The sequence below is a fragment of the Coregonus clupeaformis genome, chromosome 1 (genome assembly GCF_020615455.1).
Source record: "Coregonus clupeaformis isolate EN_2021a chromosome 1, ASM2061545v1, whole genome shotgun sequence".
Classification (NCBI taxonomy): Eukaryota; Metazoa; Chordata; class Actinopteri; order Salmoniformes; family Salmonidae; genus Coregonus; species Coregonus clupeaformis.
Window position 1 is genome coordinate 65,270,635 of NC_059192.1, and position 22,679 is coordinate 65,293,313.

A 22,679-nucleotide genomic window follows, 5' to 3' on the forward strand; every position below is an offset into this window, starting at 1 on the left:
CTCTGTCTGACCACCATAGTAGACAGACATGACACTCCTCTCTCTTTCTCTCTGTCAGTGCGTCTTTCTCTCTCTCTCTCTCTGTGTGTGCGTGCCTGTGTATGTCTCTAACCCCCTCTCTCTCTCTGTGTGTGTGTGCTTGTGTATGTCTCTAACCCTCTCTCTCTCCCCCCCAGACACAGGGCCCCCCTCCCTCACCCTCCGACAGGACCAAGAGGCCTACTGTGACCAAGAACCCTCCAACCCCTTCGACGAGGACGAAAACAACACGCACTCACACACAGAGTCCAACCCGTTTGACCAGCCCGACCAGGACCTAGACCCCCAGGGGCCCCAGGTCCAGCAGCCGGAGGCTCCCAAACCCAGGGGGAGGAAGGGGGTCAGGCCGGTGGATATGAGCAAGTACCTGTATGCTGATACTAACGCACCACCAGAGGACCAACTGGATGAGTAAGTTACAGGGGGGATGTGTGGGGTGGGTCGGTGTGTGTGTGTGTGTGGGGGGGGTTAAAGAGTGTGGGGGTTAAAGAGAGAGAGTGTGTGTGTGGAGATTCTTCAAATAGCCACCCTTTGCCTTGATGACAGCTTTGCCTACTCTTGGCATTCTCTCAACCAGCTTCATGAGGTAGTCACCTGGAATGCATTTAAATTAACAGGTGTGCCTTCTTAAAAGTTGTGGAATTTATTTCCTTCTTAATGCGTTTGAGCCAATCAGTTGTGTTGTGACAAGGTAGGGGGGTATACAGAAGATAACCCTATTTGGTAAAAGACCAAGTCCATATTATGTCAAGAACAGCTCAAATAAGCAAAGACAGATTACAGTCCATCATTACTTTAAGACATGAAGGTCAGTCAATACGTAACATTTCAAGAACTTTTCAAGTTTCTTCAAGTGCAGTCGCAAAAACCATCAAGCGCTATGATGAAACTGGCTCTCATGAGGACCGCCACAGGAAAGGAAGACCCAGAGTTACCTCTGCTGCAGATGATATGTTCATTAGAGTTACCAGCCTCAGAAATGGTAGCCTACTGCTGCATTGGCCTATAGGCTCTGAGTTCCATGTGCTCGTTTCTTTAGCCGCCAATGGATCACGGTGTATCAATGGCATTTATCCTACAATGGCAGAGGCTGGTGATCTTGACTTAAAAAAAAAAAAAATGTTATTGAGATTTTTATAATTAACCACGTGACAATGATTTTGAGAAACGAAAACGATATTATTGAAATAAAACTGTTACATGAAAATGCGCATATGAAAATCATAACTGGCACACAGAACGGTAGATATGGTAGGATCAATTGTAAGCTTCCCCAAACTTGAAAATCACACGCCGCCAATTAAGTCTTTATAAAATAATTGCCTCCATGTTTCCATGTTTCCATGGTCATATTTAGCCTAAAGGCTATTTTGAAGCAAGGTAAGACATGCCTCAAAATATGAAATAAAACTTTCAGGTTTCAAACAATTAAGTATTTTCAAAATGCCTCCAACTCACATTGTAAAGTGGTGGGGGATGTGCTGATAGCCTGTTGCCTGCACTTGAATGGGAGGCACGCTTCAATTACCAGTTGAGAAATAAAAATAGTAGCTCTTTTTAATCGTGCACCAAAACTGTTTTTAACACACGATTACATTTAGAATTGTTGCGCATTGAATGGGCTTCTGAAAGCACATTTTACTCCAGCAGCAACCCTCAAAATAGTCTCTGTATGTTGTGCGTGTGTGATAGTTGTGTTGGATAAATAAGATACATGATGACTAACGAAAACACACACAGGCCAATTTCATTCCACTCAATTATGCAAATTACCTATAGACCGATAAGCATGACGGTCAAATGTATTTCCATCGACTGGTATTTCCATCAATGAATAAAACTCTATGGGATTTTTTTTCTCCCGGTCATTTCGGCCAGCAACAGTTTTATTTATCGCCTTTAAAAAAATGTTTAGTGACAAAAGCCGTCAATTGCCAGCTAACGGAAACCCTGGTGTGTGTATCTGTGTTTATCTTCATGTGTAATCCTGTGTGCACAGTTGTTGTTTCTGTATATGTACGTGTGTGTGTCTGTATATGTACGTGTGTGTGTGTGTGTCTGTATATGTGTGTGTGTGTGTGTGTGTGTGTGTGTGTGTGTGTGTGTGTGTGTGTGTGTCTGTGTGCGTGTGTGTGTCTGTGTGCGTGCGTGCGTGTGTGTGTGTGTGTGTGTGTGTCTGTGTGCGTGTGTGTGTGTGTGTGTGCGTGTGTGCGTGTGTGTGTGTGTGTGTGTGTGTGTGTGTGCGTGTGTATGTGTACGTGTGTGTGTGTGTGTGTGTGTGTGTGCGTGTGTGCGTGTGTGTGTGTGTGTGTGTGTGTGTGTGTGTGTGTGTGTGTGTGTGTGTGTGTGTGTGTGTGTGTGTGTGTGTGTGTGTGTGTGTGTAGCCTTGTGAGAGTTACACAAGCCCCCCCCAACCCTGAGACACAGTGACTAGGGAGCTCTTTCAGAAACAAGGACTCTGTTGTTCCCTTCATTCTTTCTGCTTGTCTCCCCCCCTCTATCCCCCTCTCCTTCCCCACTCTATCCCCCCTCTATCCCCCTCTCCTTCCCCCCTCTATCCCCCTCTCCTTCCCTCTCTCCTTCTCCCTCTCCACCCCACTCTATCCCCCTCTCCTTCCCCACTCTATCCCCTCTCCTTCCCCCCTATATCCCCCTCTATCCCCCCTCTCCACCCCCCTCTATTCCCCCCTCTATCCCCCTCTCCACCCCCCTCTATTCCCCCCTCTATCCCCCTCTCCACCCCCCTCTATTCCCCCTCTATCCCCCCTCTCCACCCCCCTCTATTCCCCCTCTATCCCCCTCTCCACCCCCCCTCTATTCCCCCCTCTATCCCCCTCTCCACCCCCCTCAATTCCCCCTCTATCCCCCTCTCCCCCCCTCTATTCCCCTCTATCCTCCTCTCCATCCCCCCTCTATTCCCCCTTCTATCCCCCCTCCTTCCCCCCTCTATCCCCCCTCTCCTTCTCCCTCTCCCCCCTCTCCTTCCCCCTCTCCACCCCTCTCTATCCCCCTCTCCTTCTCCCTCTCCACCCCCCTCTATCCCCCTCTCCTTCCCCCTCTATCCCCCTCTCCTCTCCCCCTCTATCCTCCTCTCCTCTCCCCCTCTATCCCCCTCTCCTCTCCCCTCTATCCTCCTCTATCCCCCTCTCCTCTCCCCCTCTATCCCCCTCTCCTCCAAACTTGGATGTAAGACGATAACCCTATCTTTCCTATTCAGTTTGGGTTTAGGGGATATTTGCTCTGGTGCCCTTTTAACTTTGTCAAAACCCTAGAATACTCAACAAAATACTGAACCCCCTCACTAACATTCCTCCTCCCAACCCCCTCACTAATATTTCTCCTCCCAACCCCCTCACTAACATTTCTCCTCCCAACCCCCTCACTAACATTCCATCCCCCAACCCCATCACTAACATTCCTCCTCCCAACCCCATCACTAACATTCCTCCTCCCAACCCCATCACTAACATTCCTCCTCCCAACCCCATCACTAACATTCCTCCTCCCAACCCCATCACCAACATTCCTCCTCCCAACCCCATCACTAGCATTCCTCCTCCCAACCCCATCACAAGGCACTCCTAGGTTATTGAGTCCACCATGGTTTTTTTTGTCCCAGGCAACGTCTCAAATGACACCCTATTCCCTACATAGTGCAATATGTTTATGTAGAGCACTATATAGAGAATATGGTGCCATTTGGGACTCAGTCCTAGCCTCTGGAGTAGCAGAGAGAGAGAGAGAGAGAGAACTCAGTGTTTTAACTGGGGCTGCGGTATACCGCCGTTGAATTAAGTTTTACATCGTCACATCCGAGTGTACCTTCAAATTCCCTTGCCCAAGCTAGGGAGAGTGATGATCTGATAGGCAACATCCTTTGTGGAAAGCTTGGAAGTTGTGCCTAGCAACAACCAACCTAAAGCTATTTATGCACCTAGCAAGCTAACATAGCACTCTCGTCAGGTAGCTAGCTATAGTTACCCATAGCTGGCTGGCTAGCTTTATAGTTTGTTTATTTATTCGAATACATTTTCGAATTCCAAAAAAAAGTGTTTAGTTAGCTAGCTATGTTTATAGGCTCGTCACTATGAGTCTGAGACACTTTGAGCGTCATATTTCCCATTTTCCACCTCTAAAATGAATGTTGTCTATACATATTTGTTAGCTAGCTAGCTAGCATGCAAGCGTAGTAATTTTCTCTCACATGCCGAAAAGATGCAGTCATCTTGATTTAAATTGGACACTTCGCGGCCACCAGAGTTTGACACGTGACTACAGTTTTCATTGAATTGTGGGCCATAACAACACCGCAAGTGATCAAAACTGTTCATTTGCTCCCTCGAGCTAAATCCAGGGCCGAGGGGGTAACTTTGGTGAATTGGACTGCCACTTAAGATGGCAATCAAACTGCATCCGGTTTCCACAGGGATACCCCGAGGGAAAGTGGCTAGCCCGAGGGGCTGAGGGGGTAAAAATTACACGATTGGACTGCAGCCTGGGTCTTTTCACATGTCTTTTAGCCAAGGCAGGTCTGTCAGATGAATGCCACAGCTTCTATGGCTCTGTTTGCTTTTCTCTCCTCTCCTCCTTTCTCCTCCTTTCTCTTGGCCGGGGTTAGATAGACACTGAACTTGTCTTTTCATTGAGCCTGATACCTAGCCAAACCCCCCCTTCCCCAGTTCTCTGGCTGTGTGTGTGTGTGAGTGTTGAATGAGTGACGTGGAGCGGTGTAACCTGTTTCAACCCTGCGGGCTGACCTGTGTATTGATAAGATCCTGTGTGTGTGTGTCTGTCAGTGCCCAGCATGGCAGTCGGGATATGAGGTCACTCAGAGCTGACCTCAGAGCACCTGTGTCCTGTGTTACCCAACCATCCGTTTAACTCACTGTGTGTGTGTGTCCTTTTGAGTTACTGCTAGCTGTGTGGTGGTTCTGAGGTACTACTAGCTGTGTGGTTCTGAGGTACTACTAGCTGTGTGGTGGTTCTGAGGTACTACTAGCTGTGTGGTTCTGAGGTACTACTAGCTGTGTGGTGGTTCTGAGGTACTACTAGCTGTGTGGTGGTTCTGAGGTACTACTAGCTGTGTGGTGGTTCTGAGGTACTACTAGCTGTGTGGTTCTGAGGTACTACTAGCTGTGTGGTGGTTCTGAGGTACTACTAGCTGTGTGGTGGTTCTGAGGTACTACTAGCTGTGTGGTTCTGAGGTACTACTAGCTGTGTGGTGGTTCTGAGGTACTACTAGCTGTGTGGTGGTTCTGAGGTACTACTAGCTGTGTGGTTCTGAGGTGCTACTAGCTGTGTGGTTCTGAGGTACTACTAGCTGTGTGGTTCTGAGGTACTACTAGCTGTGTGGTTCTGAGGTACTACTAGCTGTGTGGTTCTGAGGTACTACTAGCTGTGTGGTGGTTCTGAGGTACTACTAGCTGTGTGGTGGTTCTGAGGTACTACTAGCTGTGTGGTGGTTCTGAGGTACTACTAGCTGTGTGGTTCTGAGGTACTACTAGCTGTGTGGTGGTTCTGAGGTACTACTAGCTGTGTGGTGGTTCTGAGGTACTACTAGCTGTGTGGTGGTTCTGAGGTACTACTAGCTGTGTGGTTCTGAGGTACTACTAGCTGTGTGGTGGTTCTGAGGTACTACTAGCTGTGTGGTGGTTCTGAGGTACTACTAGCTGTGTGGTGGTTCTGAGGTACTACTAGCTGTGTGGTTCTGAGGTACTACTAGCTGTGTGGTGGTTCTGAGGTACTACTAGCTGTGTGGTGGTTCTGAGGTACTACTAGCTGTGTGGTTCTGAGGTACTACTAGCTGTGTGGTGGTTCTGAGGTACTACTAGCTGTGTGGTGGTTCTGAGGTACTACTAGCTGTGTGGTTCTGAGGTGCTACTAGCTGTGTGGTTCTGAGGTACTACTAGCTGTGTGGTTCTGAGGTACTACTAGCTGTGTGGTTCTGAGGTACTACTAGCTGTGTGGTTCTGAGGTACTACTAGCTGTGTGGTGGTTCTGAGGTACTACTAGCTGTGTGGTGGTTCTGAGGTACTACTAGCTGTGTGGTGGTTCTGAGGTACTACTAGCTGTGTGGTTCTGAGGTACTACTAGCTGTGTGGTGGTTCTGAGGTACTACTAGCTGTGTGGTGGTTCTGAGGTACTACTAGCTGTGTGGTGGTTCTGAGGTACTACTAGCTGTGTGGTTCTGAGGTACTACTAGCTGTGTGGTGGTTCTGAGGTACTACTAGCTGTGTGGTGGTTCTGAGGTACTACTAGCTGTGTGGTTCTGAGGTGCTACTAGCTGTGTGGTTCTGAGGTACTACTAGCTGTGTGGTTCTGAGGTACTACTAGCTGTGTGGTTCTGAGGTACTACTAGCTGGGTGGTTCTGAGGTACTACTAGCTGTGTGGTGGTTCTGAGGTACTACTAGCTGTGTGGTGGTTCTGAGGTACTACTAGCTGTGTGGTGGTTCTGAGGTACTACTAGCTGTGTGGTTCTGAGGTACTACTAGCTGTGTGGTGGTTCTGAGGTACTACTAGCTGTGTGGTTCTGAGGTACTACTAGCTGTGTGGTGGTTCTGAGGTACTACTAGCTGTGTGGTTCTGAGGTACTACTAGCTGTGTGGTTCTGAGGTACTACTAGCTGTGTGGTTCTGAGGTACTACTAGCTGTGTGGTGGTTCTGAGGTACTACTAGCTGTGTGGTTCGGAGGTACTACTAGCTGTGTGGTTCTGAGGTACTACTAGCTGTGTGGTGGTTCTGAGGTACTACTAGCTGTGTGGTGTTTCTGAGGTACTACTAGCTGTGTGGTGGTTCTGAGGTACTACTAGCTGTGTGGTGGTTCTGAGGTACTACTAGCTGTGTGGTGGTTCTGAGGTATTACTAGCTGTGTGGTTCTGAGGTACTACTAGCTGTGTGGTGGTTCTGAGGTACTACTAGCTGTGTGGTTCTGAGGTACTACTAGCTGTGTGGTGGTTCTGAGGTACTGCTAGCTGTGTGGTTCTGAGGTACTACTAGCTGTGTGGTTCTGAGGTACTACTAGCTATGTGGTTCTGAGGTACTACTAGCTGTGTGGTTCTGAGGTACTACTAGCTGTGTGGTGGTTCTGAGGTACTACTAGCTGTGTGGTGGTTCTGAGGTACTACTAGCTGTGTGGTGGTTCTGAGGTACTACTAGCTGTGTGGTGGTTCTCAGGTACTACTAGCTGTGTGGTGGTTCTGAGGTACTACTAGCTGTGTGGTTCTGAGGTACTACTAGCTGTGTGGTTCTGAGGTACTACTAGCTGTGTGGTTCTGAGGTACTACTAGCTGTGTGGTTCTGAGGTACTACTAGCTGTGTGGTTCTGAGGTACTACTAGCTGTGTGGTTCTGAGGTACTACTAGATGTGTGGTGGTTCTGAGGTGCTACTAGCTGTGTGGTTCTGAGTTACTACTAGCTGTGTGGTTCTGAGGTACTACTAGCTGTGTGGTTCTGAGGTACTACTAGCTGTGTGGTTCTGAGGTACTACTAGCTGTGTGGTGGGTCTGAGGTACTACTAGCTGTGTGGTTCTGAGGTACTACTAGCTGTGTGGTGGTTTTGAGGTACTACTAGCTGTGTGGTTCTGAGGTACTACTAGCTGTGTGGTGGTTCTGAGGTACTACTAGCTGTGTGGTTCTGAGGTACTACTAGCTGTGTGGTTCTGAGGTACTACTAGCTGTGTGGTGGTTCTGAGGTACTGCTAGCTGTGTGGTTCTGAGGTACTACTAGCTGTGTGGTTCTGAGGTGCTACTAGCTGTGTGGTGGGTCTGAGGTACTACTAGCTGTGTGGTTCTGAGGTACTACTAGCTGTGTGGTGGTTCTGAGGTACTACTAGCTGTGTGGTTCTGAGGTACTACTAGCTGTGTGGTGGTTCTGAGGTACTACTAGCTGTGTGGTTCTGAGGTACTACTAGCTGTGTGGTTCTGAGGTACTACTAGCTGTGTGGTGGTTCTGAGGTACTGCTAGCTGTGTGGTTCTGAGGTACTACTAGCTGTGTGGTTCTGAGGTGCTACTAGCTGTGTGGTGGTTCTGAGGTGCTGCTAGCTGTGTGGTGGTTCTGAGGTACTACTAGCTGTGTGGTGGTTCTGAGGTACTACTAGCTGTGTGGTGGTTCTGAGGTACTACTAGCTGTGTGGTTCTGAGGTACTACTAGCTGTGTGGTGGTTCTGAGGTACTACTAGCTGTGTGGTGGTTCTGAGGTACTACTAGCTGTGTGGTGGTTCTGAGGTACTACTAGCTGTGTGGTGGTTCTCAGGTACTACTAGCTGTGTGGTTCTGAGGTACTACTAGCTGTGTGGTTCTGAGGTACTACTAGCTGTGTGGTGGTTCTGAGGTACTACTAGCTGTGTGGTTCTGAGGTACTACTAGCTGTGTGGTTCTGAGGTGCTACTAGCTGTGTGGTGGTTCTGAGGTACTACTAGCTGTGTGGTTCTGAGGTACTACTAGCTGTGTGGTTCTGAGGTACTACTAGCTGTGTGGTGGTTCTGAGGTGCTACTAGCTGTGTGGTTCTGAGGTACTACTAGCTGTGTGGTTCTGAGCTACCTGGTCAGCTATGTTGGTGTTGAATGTGTGTTCCTAAGTAAAGTACAGGGCTTTAGAGGATGTAAAGTACTATGCCTGTAAAATTCCAAAATGTTACAACCTTTTGACATGCCATGTCTCTCTCTCCCCCCCTCGATTTCTTTCCCTCCTTACCTCTCTCTCCCCCTCTCCCTTGCTCTCTCTGCCTCTCACTCACTCCCTCTCTCCCCTCCCTCACTCCTTGTCCCCCTCTCTCCTTCAGATCCAACCCGTTCTACGAGCCCCAGACCTCCAGCCCATCCCGGCCCTCCGGGGGCCCCTCTCCAGACTTCAGTAGCCAGAAGAGGAGAGCCCCGCTGCCTCCCAGACCTCCAGGCCCCAGCCCCTCGGCCCCCAACACCTCCAGGGAGGGGCCAGAGAGGGAGAGATCCATGCCCAGTGGACCCAGTGCCGTGGCAGCCGTGGTGGGGCGAGAGCTAGCCTTCTCCTCCCCTAAGGTAAAACTATTTGAAGAGGGTAATGTGCCCCCCCCCTCATCTGAATATAGGTATTAGTTTATTGGGCTGTTTGTTTATTTATTTAAATTCTTCATTTCTGGTAGTTGTAATTAAACGGCTGGTGGTCACACACACATGAGGAGCCAGCCCAGTGGCCAGGAGTGATTGGGTGAGGGGGGGTTAAGTAGTTTGTATGAGGTGCAGGGCAGAAAGCATATGAGGGGCTTAAACACATCAGTAGACTGATTACAGGGGTGTAGGAACCCCATCTGCCCCAAACCCCCCCACCCCACCCCATGGACACAAACACACACACACACATTACATACACACACCCTCCCTCCGTGGCTGGCTAGCTGGCTGTTCTAGTTGTGGAGGACAGGCTTGGCTGTAGTGTAGCTAGCTGGCTGTTCTAGTTGTGGAGGGCAGGGTTGGCTGTAGTGTAGCTAGCTGGCTGTTCTAGTTGTGGAGGGCAGGGTTGGCTGTAGTGTAGCTAGCTGGCTGTTCTAGTTGTGGAGGGCAGGGTTGGCTGTAGTGTAGCTAGCTGGCTGTTCTAGTTGTGGAGGGCAGGGTTGGCTGTAGTGTAGCTAGCTGGCTGTTCTAGTTGTGGAGGGCAGGGTTGGCTGTAGTGTAGCTAGCTGACTGTTCTAGTTGTGGAGGGCAGGGTTGGCTGTAGTGTAGCTAGCTGGCTGTTCTAGTTGTGGAGGGCAGGGTTGGCTGTAGTGTAGCTAGCTGACTGTTCTAGTTGTGGAGGGCAGGGTTGGCTGTAGTGTAGCTAGCTGGCTGTTCTAGTTGTGGAGGGCAGGGTTGGCTGTAGTGTAGCTAGCTGGCTGTTCTAGTTGTGGAGGGCAGGGTTGGCTGTAGTGTAGCTAGCTGGCTGTTCTAGTTGTGGAGGGCAGGGTTGGCTGTAGTGTAGCTAGCTGGCTGTTCTAGTTGTGGAGGGCAGGGTTGGCTGTAGTGTAGCTAGCTGACTGTTCTAGTTGTGGAGGGCAGGGTTGGCTGTAGTGTAGCTAGCTGACTGTTCTAGTTGTGGAGGGCAGGGTTGGCTGTAGTGTAGCTAGCTGGCTGTTCTAGTTGTGGAGGGCAGGGTTGGCTGTAGTGTAGCTAGCTGGCTGTTCTAGTTGTGGAGGGCAGGGTTGGCTGTAGTGTAGCTAGCTGGCTGTTGTAGTTGTGGAGGGCAGGGCTGGCTGTTGTGTAGCTAGCTGACTGTTCTAGTTGTGGAGGGCAGGGTTGGCTGTAGTGTAGCTAGCTGGCTGTTCTAGTTGTGGAGGGCAGGGTTGGCTGTAGTGTAGCTAGCTGGCTGTTCTAGTTGTGGAGGGCAGGGTTGGCTGTAGTGTAGCTAGCTGGCTGTTCTAGTTGTGGAGGGCAGGGTTGGCTGTAGTGTAGCTAGCTGGCTGTTCTAGTTGTGGAGGGCAGGGTTGGCTGTAGTGTAGCTAGCTGGCTGTTCTAGTTGACGAGGGCAGGGTTGGCTGTAGTGTAGCTAGCTGGCTGTTCTAGTTGTGGAGGGCAGGGTTGGCTGTAGTGTAGCTAGCTGGCTGTTCTAGTTGTGGAGGGCAGGGTTGGTGCAGTAACAGTAATGGTGGTCGTATGTAATTAAGGCAGGAGGCTTTATCAACCAGCTGCACAGCCGTGTGACCGTGGGTAAGGGGGTCTAAATGACTTTAATTATCCAGACTCAGTGGCCTGTGGTGGGCCGCACTCCGCCAAGGGCTGCCCCTGTCTCTAGAGCTCCGTGTGGGGAGGGAAGGAGGGGAGGGAGGGGAGGAGGAGTAGAGTAGAGGGGAGGGAGGGAGGGAGGGGAGAGATGTAGAGAAAGAAAGAAAGAAAGACGGAGGCTGTTGCAGGAGAGATATTCAGTGGAAAATGGGGCCCAGAGTTGTTTTTCTGTAAATATTGTCACAGAGAAACACACACATGCGAATGAACACACACACACCTAAACACACATGCACCATGATGAGCAACCCCTACACGCGTGTGTGTGTGTGTGTGTGTGTGTGTGTGTTAGTACGCATAGATTCCAGGTTGCCCAAAAACTTTGGCCAAGGCTTAGCTTCAACTCATTTCTGGCTGCTGCATAAATCATATTTAAAGGGTTAGGAAGGACATTGTTGGAACATTGTATTATTTAAGTCCGTCGTGTGCGTGCGTACGTGTGGTGTGGTGTGTGCATCTGCTTGTGTGTGGTCTTGTTGAAGTCCACCGTGTGTGTGTGTGTGTGTGTGTGTGTGTGTGTTTTTAGTCCAGTTTGTCATGGTGTTAAGCCTACCTCTTCAACAGCAGACTGTGGTGAATCAGGACAGGCTGTGTTCTTATAGCCACTACACTTTGTATAATAGTAGGATTTTAACGTTGACATTTAGTCATTAAACAGACGCTGTTATTCAGAGCTGCTTCCAGTTAGTAGCTAGGTGAGACAACCACATATAGTTTCAAGTGTTATGATGATACTCCTGTTATATATGCTATTCCCTGAGTATACCAGACATTAAGAACACCTTCCTAATATTGAGTTGCACCATTTGATTTACACAACATGCCTACCACTTTGAAGATGCAAAATATTTTTTATTGTGAAACAAACAAGAAATAAGACAAAAAAACGGAACTTGAGCGTGCATAACTATTCACCCCCCCCCAAAGTCAATACTTTGTAGAGCCACCTTTTGCAGCAATTACAGCTGCAAGTCTCTTGGGGTATGTCTCTATAAGCTAGTTACATCTAGCCACTGGGATTTTTGCCCATTCTTCAAGGCAAAACTGCTCCAGCTCCTTCAAGTTGGATGGATTCCGCTGGTGTACAGCAATCTTTAAGTCATACCACAGATTCTCAATTGGATTGAGGTCTGGGCTTTGACTAGGCCATTCCAAGACATTTAAATGTTTCCCCTTAAACCACTCAAGTGTTGCTTTAGCAGTATGCTTAGGGTCATTGTCCTGCTGGAAGGTGAACCTCCGTCCCAGTCTCAAATCTCTGGAAGACTGAAACAGGTTTCCCTCAAGAATTTCCCTATATTTAGCGCCATCCATCATTCCTTCAACTCTGACCAGTTTCCCAGTCCCTGCCGATGAAAAACATCCCCACAGCATGATGCTGCTTTTCTCGGGGTGATGAGAGGTGTTGGGTTTGCGCCAGACATAGCGTTTTCCTTGATGGCCAAAAAGCTCAATTTTAGTCTCATCTGACCAGAGTACCTTCTTCCATATGTTTGGAGAGTCTCCCACATGGCTTTTGGCGAACACCAAACATGTTTGCTTATTTTTTTCTTTAAGCAATGGCTTTTTTTCTGGCCACTCTTCCGTAAAGCCCAGCTCTGTGGAGTGTACCGCTTAAAGTGGTCCTATGGACGGATACTCCGATCTCCGCTGTGGAGCTTTGCAGCTCCTTCAGGGTTATCTTTGGTCTCTCTTTGTTGCCTCTCTGATTAATACACTCCTTGCCGGGTCCGTGAGTTTTGGTGGGCGGCCCTCTCTTGACAGGTTTGTTGTGGTGCCATATTCTTTCAATTTTTTAATAATGGATTTAATGGTGCTCCGTGGGATGTTCAAAGTTTCAGATATTTTTTAATAACCCAAGCCTGATCTGTACTTCTCCACAACTTTGTCGCTGACCTGTTTGGAGAGCTCCTTGGTCTTCATGGTGCCGCTTACTTGGTGGTGGTGCCCCTTACTTAGTGGTGTTGCAGACTCTGGGGCCTTTCAGAACAGGTGTATATATACTGAGATCATGTGACACTTAGATTGCACACAGGTGGACTTTATTTAACTAATTATGTGACTTCTGAAGGTAATTGGTTGCACCAGATCTTATTTAGGGGCTTCATAGCAAAGGGGGTGAATAGATATGCACGCACCACTTTTATTTTATTTATTTTTTAGAAATTTTTGAAATAAAATAAATACAAATCCATTTCAATTACAGGTTGTAATGCAACAAAATAGGAAAAAAAGGGGGGTGAATACTTTTGCAAGGCACTGTACTCCGTCCCCCAGTCCTTCACTCTGCTTTCTTTCCCTCTATCTCTCTCTCCCTCCCTCCCTCCATCTCATTCTCTTTCCTTCTCTCTCTCTCTTGCGCTTTCTCTCTCTCTCTCCATCCCTCTCTCTCTCCCTCTCGCCCTCCCTCCCTCCCTCTCTCTCTCTCTCCCTCCCTCTCTCTCTCTCTCTCTCTCTCCCTCCCTCCCTCTCTCTCTCTCTCTCTCTCTCCCTCCCTCCCTCCCTCCCTCCCTCCCTCCTAGAGGACAATGGAGAGACCGATCCCAGAGTGCATTGAGGTTTTGCATCTCCGGAGTTGCGGGGACGGAACGTCTGTCTGAAGGATTCATTTAAATGAACAGAGTAACTTTCTAAAAGAAAGAAAGAAGAGTGGATGGGACGAGAGATTCATGTCTGTCCCGATTCAGTCCATCTCCTTCCCGGGGCCACTCCTCCCTTCACTCCTCCTCCTTCTCCTCCTCCGTCACTGTTTCTGCTTCGTTCTCTCCATTCCAGGAGTTTTAGTGAGCCGCTCTGCCCTTAGCTGCTCTGATCTTGGGGATTTTCATCAGTTTCCGCTTCATGAATTATTTGCCTTTATTTTCATATGGAGAAAAGTCACGAACAGAACGCCTACGTCGGAGGAAAACTTTGAGCAAAGAAGAGTTTTATTTCCTGATCTATATTAACATAAAGAGAGTTCTGTGTTTGAACTAAGATCCTAAACTTCTGGTGCCGCCGTTTAGCTGAAGTAATGTAGACCTTGAAATATTCACTTACTGTATCGTACACACATGCATGCACATGCGCGCTCACACACATAAACCCTTTACACACACACACACACGCGCACTTTACACACACACACACACACAAACACGTTTGTTTGACCAAGCAATTGATTCCCATTCAAAATCCTATTTTCCTAACCCTTAACCGCTAACCCTAATCCTAACCCTAATCCTAACCCTAATTCTAACCCTAATTCTAACCCTAAGCCTAAAGTAGCCTTTTTCCTTTTGGGGACCGGCGAAATGTCCCCACTTGTCAAAATGTTCCTTGTTTTACTATCCTTGTGAGGACTTCTGGTCACCACAAGGATAGTAAAACCCAACACACACACAGCATCCTCCAACCTCCTAAGAGGTCGGTGGCTAAGTGAAACAACAGGAGAGGTATGTTGCTTTTTCCCTCCAATAAAAGGTTTCTGTGATTATTCAAATTAATCAAAGGCCCAAATTAAATAGTGTTTCTGAGGAGCACAGAGCACCGCTCACAAGGAGGCCAGGACTATATTCACACACCGAGACACACACACACCGAGACACACACACACAGAGAACGTCTCACAGGGAGGCCAGGGCCAGAGCACAGCTCCTTTCATTCCTTCTCCTTTGTTTTCCCGGCCCTCCACAGCAGCAGCCTGTGTGTAAATTGAAATTATAATAAATTAACATTATTTAATTGAGTTCGCAGAAGGCTGTGATATTTCTTAATTAGCTTTCAGAAAGGGTGAGCTTTGGAAAGGGTGAGGGAAGGCAAGAGCCTGCCGTTCTGACATTGTGGAGTCTGCCGTGGTTGAGGAGAAGCTGGGGAAAATAGGAACATGTTTTTTATAGGATGTAGGGATGGGGGGACCCCGTGAGAATACTGCACTCTTCTTTCCTCTCTCTTCTCCTTGGCCTGTCCCTCCATTTCTCTCCTTTCATCACCTCCTTTTCTCCTCTCACTCTTGTCCTGTCCCCTCTCTTATTTGCCACACACCCCTTCTTTCTGTTCTCCTCTCTCCTTCTCCCCCTCCTCTCTCCTCCTACCCCTCTTCTCGCTTCTCTCCTCCTACCCCTCTTCTCGCCTCTCTCCTCCTACCCCTCTTCTCTCCTCCTCCCACTCTTCTCTCCTCCTTCCCCTCTCCTACCCCTCTTCTCTCCTCCTCCCCCTCTTCTCCCCTCCTCCCCCTCTTTCCTCCTCCCCCTCTCTCCTCCTCCCCTTCTCTCCTCCTCCCCCTCTTCTCCCCTCCTCCTCCCCTTTCCTCCTCCCCCTCTCTCCTCCTCCCCTTCTCTCCTCCTCCCCTTCTCTCCTCCTACCTCTCTTCTCTCATCTCCTCCCCCTCCTCTCTCCTCCTCTCCCCCTCCTCTCTCCTCCTCTCCCTCTTCTCTCCTCCTCTCCTCCTCTCCCCCTTCTCTCCTCCTCCCCCTCCTCTCTCCTCCTCCCCTTCTCTCCTCCTACCCCTCCTCCCCCTCCTCTCTCCTCCTCTCCCTCTTCTCTCCTCCTCTCCCCCTTCTCTCCTCCTCTTCCTCCTCCTCCTCCTCCTCCTCTTCTCTCCTCCTCCTCCCCCTCCTCTCTCCTCCTCTTCTCTCCTCCTCCTCCCCCTCCTCTCTCCTCCTCTCTCCTCCTCCTCCCCCTCCTCTCTCCTCCTCTCCCTCTTCTCTCCTCCTCTCCCTCTTTTCTCCACTCCTCCTCCCCCTCTCTCCTCCCACCCCTCCTCTATCCTCCTCCTCCTCCTCCTCTATCCTCCCCCTCCCCCTCTCCTCTCCTCCTCCTACCCCTCTTCTCTCCTCCTCTTCCTCTTCTCTCCTCCTCTCCCTCTTTTCTCCACTCCTCCCCCTCTTCTCTACTCCTCTCCCTCTTTTCTCCACTCCTCCCCCTCTTCTCTCCTCCTCCCCCTCCTCTCTCCTCCTCCCCCTCCTCTCTCCTCCTCCCCCACCTCTATCCTCCTCCCACTCCTCTCTCCTCCTCCCCCACCTCTATCCTCCTCCTCCTACCCCTCCTCTCTCCTCCTCTCATCCAGAGGCAGTCACTTACCTATACTACTATTAATGCAAAAAAATATGTTTTAATTGAAATATTTTGCGTTTGTCAGAAGATGAAAAATACAGGAATTTCGAAATGAGCATCAAACATTTTATTTCACCTTTGCACTAAGAAGGTTTTCAGCATACACAGCTTTGACACCTGCTAGAGTGCTGTAGCTTTATTGATCTACTGGACCTCAAACAACATGTACTCACATTGGATGGGTTGATTAGGATTTAAACCTTCTCTCAAACAGCCTAATACATACTCTTAGAGCTCCCACATATAGAGGCATATCATATAGGTATGAGACCAAGCCCTTGACCCCTTTGGTCCCTCTATAAGCTGTGTAATAGTAGTCTAATCCGGAGGGTTAAGGGGTAAGGTAAGCCAGTCCTCCTCCTCTCTGAGAGCTGGGGGATATTAGAGCTGGTGAGAGCTAGAGGAGAGGGGAAACACTAAAGGCCAGTCACTAGAGTTCCTGTTCAGGACAGGTTAGTGCTGCAGGGCACAACTGTCACAGAGAGGGGGAGGGGGGGGAGACTGGGAGGGGGGGGCTGAGAGAGAGGGGAGGGGAACGGGAGGAGGGGGACTGAGAGAGAGGGGAGGGGAGGGGAACGGGGGAGGGGGGACTGAGAGAGAGGGGAGGGGAACGGGGAGGAGGGGGGACTGAGAGAGAGGGGAGGGGAGGGGGAACGGGGGGAGGGGGGACTGAGAGAGAGGGGAGGGGAACGGGGGAGGGGGGGACTGAGAGAGGGGGAGGGGAACGGGGGAGGGGGGAACTGAGAGGGGGGACTGAGAGAGGGGGAACATAGAGAGGGGGAACAGAGAGGAGGGGAACAGAGAGGGGGGGACTGAGAGAGAGGAGGGGAACAGAGGGGGGGACAGAGAGGGGGGGGAACAGAGAGGAGGGGAACAGAGAGGGGGGGACTGAGAGAGGGGAGGGGAACGGGGGGGGGCAGAGGGGGCGTAAAGAGTAAAGAGGGGCCTCCCGAGTGGCGCAGTGGTCTAAGTGCTAGAGGTGTCACTACAGACCCGGGTTCGATCCCGGGCTGTGTCGCAGCCGGCCACGACCAGGAGACCCATGAGGTGGCACACAATTAGCCCAACGTCATCCGGGTTAGGGGAGGGTTTGGCCGGCCCGGGATGTCCTTGTCCCATCGCGCTCTAGCGACTCCTTGTGGAGGGCCGGGCGCATGCACGCTGATTTCGGTCGCCAGTTGTACGGTGTTTCCTCCGATACATTAGTAAGGCTGGCTTCCGGGTTTAGCGAGCAGTGTGTTAAGAAGCAGTGCGGCTTGGCAGGGTCGTGTTTCGGAGGACGCATGTCTCCCGAGCTTCGCCTCTACCGAGTCCGTACAGGAGTTGCAGCGATGGGACAAGACTACCAATTGGATATCACGAAATTGGTGAGAAAAAGGGGTCAAAAGTACACACAAATGAATAAAATAATAATAAAGTGAAATAGGGAGAGAGCTAGATAAAGCCCATTGAATAGAGAGAGAGAGAGAGAGAGAGAGAGAGAGACTTGGGTCACCATCCCTTGACTACTTTATCCTCCTAGATACAAAGATAACAGAACAGTTGGGGAAGTTTATTTTTATTTATGTTTTACTTAGAAGACTTTTCTCCTCAAAGAGGAGCTGATCCCTTCACTGCGCCTTTCAGAAAGTCTTCTAAGTTCTTCTAACACTTTCAGAATGTCTGAGTTCTTACCGTGGAAATATGGTTTAAAGTTTTCTGAGTTCTTACCGTGGAAATATGGTTGAACGTTGTCTGAGTTCTTACTGTTGAAATATGGTTGAAAGTTATGTGGAACGTTGTATTGAACGTTGCGCCCTACAGACGCCTGGTCTGTGATGTCTGGGTCTGTCAGATGGACCTACACCATGGTTGTACCTTGTCTAGGTCTTTAAACCCTGGACCTACACCATGGTTGTACCTTGTCTTGTGGCTAGGTCTTTAAAACTGTTTCTAATAAGCAGATAGGACAGTGGAGAGAAGACAGGAAGTTCCAGTCAAAGGGCAGTGGGCCGGATTCTAACCCATTCCGACTTGAGCTTGCCTGACTTCACGAGCCAATAGAATAGTCCCAAAACGCCAAACCCCGCCCATCTGGCAACTGCAGGCAGACTATCAACCAAGTATTTGAAATATATAAAAAAAAAGGTTTATCAGCTAAATTGCTCTTCTGGTTAACGTTTATAGGCCTATATGTGTTGGCTATGCCTCATATAAGTAAAACATGTTGCCTTATTAGCCTGGATTAAATTGGCCAGAGGCTATGCAGGGCTGTGGTCGGGTCCTGTCGGCTCTATCAGATATAGTTACACAGACACAAAGGTTTTCCAGTCCTGAGTTGGGTAGCAGTGTTTTGATCCAGTTACTGTAACGCTGCTGTCATTATCCTGCTCCTTCACTGTTCCCGCACTGTGTTCAGCTCATGAGTTAAGCACTTCAAGAGCTCCTTCAATACCCACACCGACTGGTATAAAAGGTTACACAAAGAGCCTCCCTAGGGTGCTTCCCAAATAGCACCCTATTCCCTATTTAGTGCACTACTTTTGACCAGAGCCCTATGACCATTTGGGACGCGGCCCTTAATCTTCCTGTGGTAAGTCCTTTAGTTTTATCTGCCAGGGATTACCTCTAGTTGCTTTTAGGAAAGAGCTGGAGAAGGAAACAGAGAGAGAAAGAGGGATGGAGGTAGAGTGAGAGAAAGGGAGGGAAGGAGAGGGAGAGGTAAAGAGAGAGCAAGAGAGAGAAAGGAAGCAAGAGAGAGAAAGGAAGCAAGAGAGAGAGACAGAAAGAGGGAAGGAATATGGATATGGAGAGACAAAATTAAAACAAATCGTACAGTGTAATCTCCAGTAAAGAGGACTTGTTTGATTTGAAGGAGGGAAGTTGAAGTTGGTGGGAATCTCAATGCTAATCCTCCATGTTTGATGTCGGACTGATTCCACTCAAGGGTTTTTCTCTCATGGAGGCTCTCTTCTGAGGCTCCAGTAGAGACAAGTGTTTCCCATTCCTCTTCTCCAGTACCCCCATCCGTTCCTCTTCTCCAGTACCCCCATCCGTTCCTCTTCTCCAGTACCCCCATCCGTTCCTCTTCTCCAGTACCCCCATCCGTTCCTCTTCTCCAGTACCCCCATCCGTTCCTCTTCTCCAGTACCCCCATCCGTTCCTCTTCTCCAGTACCCCCATCCGTTCCTCTTCTCCAGTACCCCCATCCGTTCCTCTTCTCCAGTACCCCATCCATTCCTCTTCTCCAGTACCCCCATCCGTTCCTCTTCTCCAGTACCCCCATCCGTTCCTCTTCTCCAGTACCCCCATCCGTTCCTCTTCTCCAGTACCCCCATCCGTTCCTCTTCTCCAGTACCCCCATCCATTCCTCTTCTCCAGTACCCCCATCCGTTCCACTTATTTGATTCCAGAACTAGCACAACTGATTAAACTATGGCATTGGTGATTAGTTGGCCAATGAAATCAGGTGTTGGAGAACCGGTCCAGTAAGTCTATAGAACTGGCCAGGGGTTCTGGAAGAGTGGTTAAGGAAACACTGCTGTAAACTAATGGGGATCTATGAGGATGGCCAGAAAGGTGCTTTGTGTCCCTCCCACCCCACCATACGCCCCAGCCCTGTACCCCTGGCTAGGTTTGAATGACATAGGGGATGGACGGAGACAGGGGGTAACTTTAGCTTAATGTGGCCCTAATCTGCCGCCCTCTCATACAGGTACAGTATGTGTGGACCAAAACCCAGGGGTGGATGGATGGGAGGTGGGGTAGGGTTAAACCCAGAGGTGGATGGATGGGAGCTGGGGTAGGGTTAAACCCAGGGGTGGATGGATGGGAGGTGGGGTAGGGTTAAACCCAGGGGTGGATGGATGGGAGGTGGGGTAGGGCTGGGGGGGCAGGTTAACACTATCCCACCCACTTGATCAATACTAGCCTTAATTGAGCCCTATTAGCCAAGGACCCCCCACACAAACACAAGGTCGTTCCAAATCTCCCTCCTTAACCCTTAAGTGGCCGTCGTCCCATTTTAATTGAATTAAACCAATCGCTCTCCTCTCCACCGTTTAAAGACCTTGGAAGTGCCTTACAAATTCGCTGAGTGATTTGTCTGTCAAATAGTGTGTGTGTGTGTGTGTGTGTGTGATGATAAGGCTTTAATTGGTTCGTTATAAAGCCCTCCAGCCCTCCAATCTCCTCCACTCCTCTCTCCGTCCTCCTCTCTCCATTCCACCCCTCCACTCTTCCCTCCGTTCCACCCCTCCATTCCTCCCTCTGTAATGTGTCCTCTTCAGAGTGGACTACTCAGGTGTGTCTGCCCTCTACATTTACATTTTAGTCATTTTAGCAGACGCTCTTATCCAGAGCGACTTACAGTTAAGTGAGTGCGTACATTTTCATTCTCTCTAAAGGAACTATTCACTTTCCATTATAATTATAATAATATTCCTGTATGATAAACGTGGTATTGTGTCCTGGGCCCGTATTCCTAAAGCATCAGAGTAGGAGTGCTGACCAAGGATCAGTTTGGTCTTTTTAAATCATGATGATGAATAAGAGAGAGAGGGGGGGTCCTGATTCTAGATCAGCACTTTGTGAATACGGGCCCTGGCCTGGCCTGACGCTATCAGGTTCTCCGTTCACAAAGCTGTTCAGTAGGTTTTCTGCTAAGTCCTGCCTTGGATCGGAACTAAATAGACAGAAAATGAGTGTTTTGTCCATCGTTTTCCTCCTCAGGGTTTTCCTCTTTGTGGAATCATCTAGTTTCATCATCAGTCCATTCCTCTACAGCTCGGGTCAATAGCTTCTATAAAGTGGTGTGTTTTTCCCCATGTCCTCCTTTCCACTCTATTTGGCCGTGTTTCCTGGTAGAGTGGAGTGTGATGCGGCCTGTCTGTATACCATTAACCTGAGTGGGTGTTCCTCTCATCTCCTTTATGTGTCAGGCCTTCGATCGGGTGAAAATGACCAATTCCAAAGATGGCATCCTGACCTATTGATCTCTCCCCCGTCCCCCCGTCCCTCCCTCCCCTCCCCTCCCCTCCCTCCTCCCCTCCACTCCCCTCTCCTCTCCTCCCCTCCCCTCCCCTCCCCTCCCCCCCCTCCACTCCCCTCCACTCCCCTCCACTCCCCTCCCCGTCCCTCCCTCTCCTCCCCTCCCCGTCCCTCCCCTCTCCTCCCTCCCTCCCCTCCCCTCCCCTGTGATTTGGAATTGAGCACATACCTACTCTAATAACTCGTTTGAATTTCAGCATGTTAACTTCAGATAAAAGCACTTTTATATAGCCAAATTCTGTTTTAAATTGGCAACTAGCGTAGGTACTGTGTAATGACATGTAATTAGACATTAGTGTCTCTCTCTCTCTGCTCTTAGAAAATATATACATATCATCAGAACATGGCAGACATACATCCTATCTAGAACAGCACCTAAGGGCTACAACATCAAGCCACTCTGCATGTTGGCTGTTTACACATGCAAAACATCACCAGTAGAATTCCCCATCAGACCTGGTTCTCTTGCCAGGCCTGTCCTACACTACAACCATAGCCATGCAAAACAGCATTTTAGGCTTTGAAGTGAAATACTAAAACCTCCCCTGAACAACATGAAATAACACATTTCAGACGTGGCATAGACAAAGGGTGGTAGCGGCGGTTGTTGCCAGATGCGCACGACGCCCGTTCGTTCGTTCGCTCGCTCTGCGAACGTGTAACGGGCTATAATGTGGTGTAAGCGCTGGCTTTAGCTTCCCATACTCATGCCTTAACAAATGAGCTTTGGCTGAGAGAGTTAGAGGGGGTGGCTGCTGTGTCTGTGGACAATATGGAGGAGCTGGGATGATCCTGTTAGAGATCAACAACAACACTACCACCACCAGGGAAAACAGCTTTACTTTCTAATGTAGAATCCCCCCTGTGTGTGTGTGTGTGTGTGTGTGTGTGTGTGTGTGTTTGTTTGTGTGTCTGTGACTGTCTATGTGTCTATCTCTCTCTCTCTCCCTCTCCCTCTCCCTCTTTCTCAGTCTCTCTCCCTCTCTCTCAGTCTCTCTCCCTCTTTCTCTCTCCACACAACAAATGGTCTGTAAGGATGTTAAGGGAGATGGCAAACCCAAAGCCCATTTCAGCCCACCTACCTCTCTTCTTCATCTTCCTCCTCCTCCTCTTCCTCCTCCTCCTCCTCCTCTTCTTCATAGAATAATACAAGTGAAGGAGGGTTTAGAACAGGACAGTAGGATGGTGGTCCTGGGCCCTCAGTCATAAATCTATAGTCCATTAATCTCCTTTTAACTGCCGTCTTCCACAAACAAATTAGGGGTGCAGGAGGTCACCGATCGCCCCCCGATAACACAACGTTTATCAATTAATCTAAACTGCTGCTAACGGCTGGGAAAACTCATTAAGGAGGGAGGCACTTCTGGATGGAATTATGCTCTGCAGGTAAAGTGGTGGTGGGGGGGGAGGGGTGTGTGTGTGTGTGTGTGTGTGTAGGTGTGTGTGTGTCTACTTGACGTAGGCCCCCCCACACACACCAGCAATGCAGGCCCCCATGCATTGTCCGGGGCGGGCGGCGTGGACTCATAAGTGATGAGAGGGGTGATAGCAGGAAGCCAATTAAAATGAACATAATTACAAAGTCACCCCTGTGACGCTATGCAGGGCCTGATCAGAATAAACATACATCAACAGCCATGACAGGGATGGAGGAGGGGGAGAGGGGGAGGAGGAGGAGGAGGAGGAGGGGGGAGGAGGAGGGGGGAGGAGGAGGAGGAGGAGGAGGGGGGAGGAGGAGGGGGGAGGAGGAGGAGGAGGAGGAGGAGGGGGGGAGGAGGAGGAGGA

The 22,679-nt window shown here is 49.6% G+C and overlaps 1 protein-coding gene across 1 annotated transcript in view; it reads left to right on the forward strand.

Moving 5' to 3' along the window:
* Window positions 1-22,679, forward strand: part of ehbp1 (EH domain binding protein 1) — a gene marked incomplete at its 3' end in the record, with an annotated part of 223,343 nt that overhangs the window by 113,444 nt on the left and 87,220 nt on the right. The window contains 2 exon segments of the mRNA XM_045215207.1: window positions 177-450; window positions 8,822-9,056. Of these exon segments, the coding sequence (XP_045071142.1) occupies window positions 177-450; window positions 8,822-9,056 (509 nt within the window).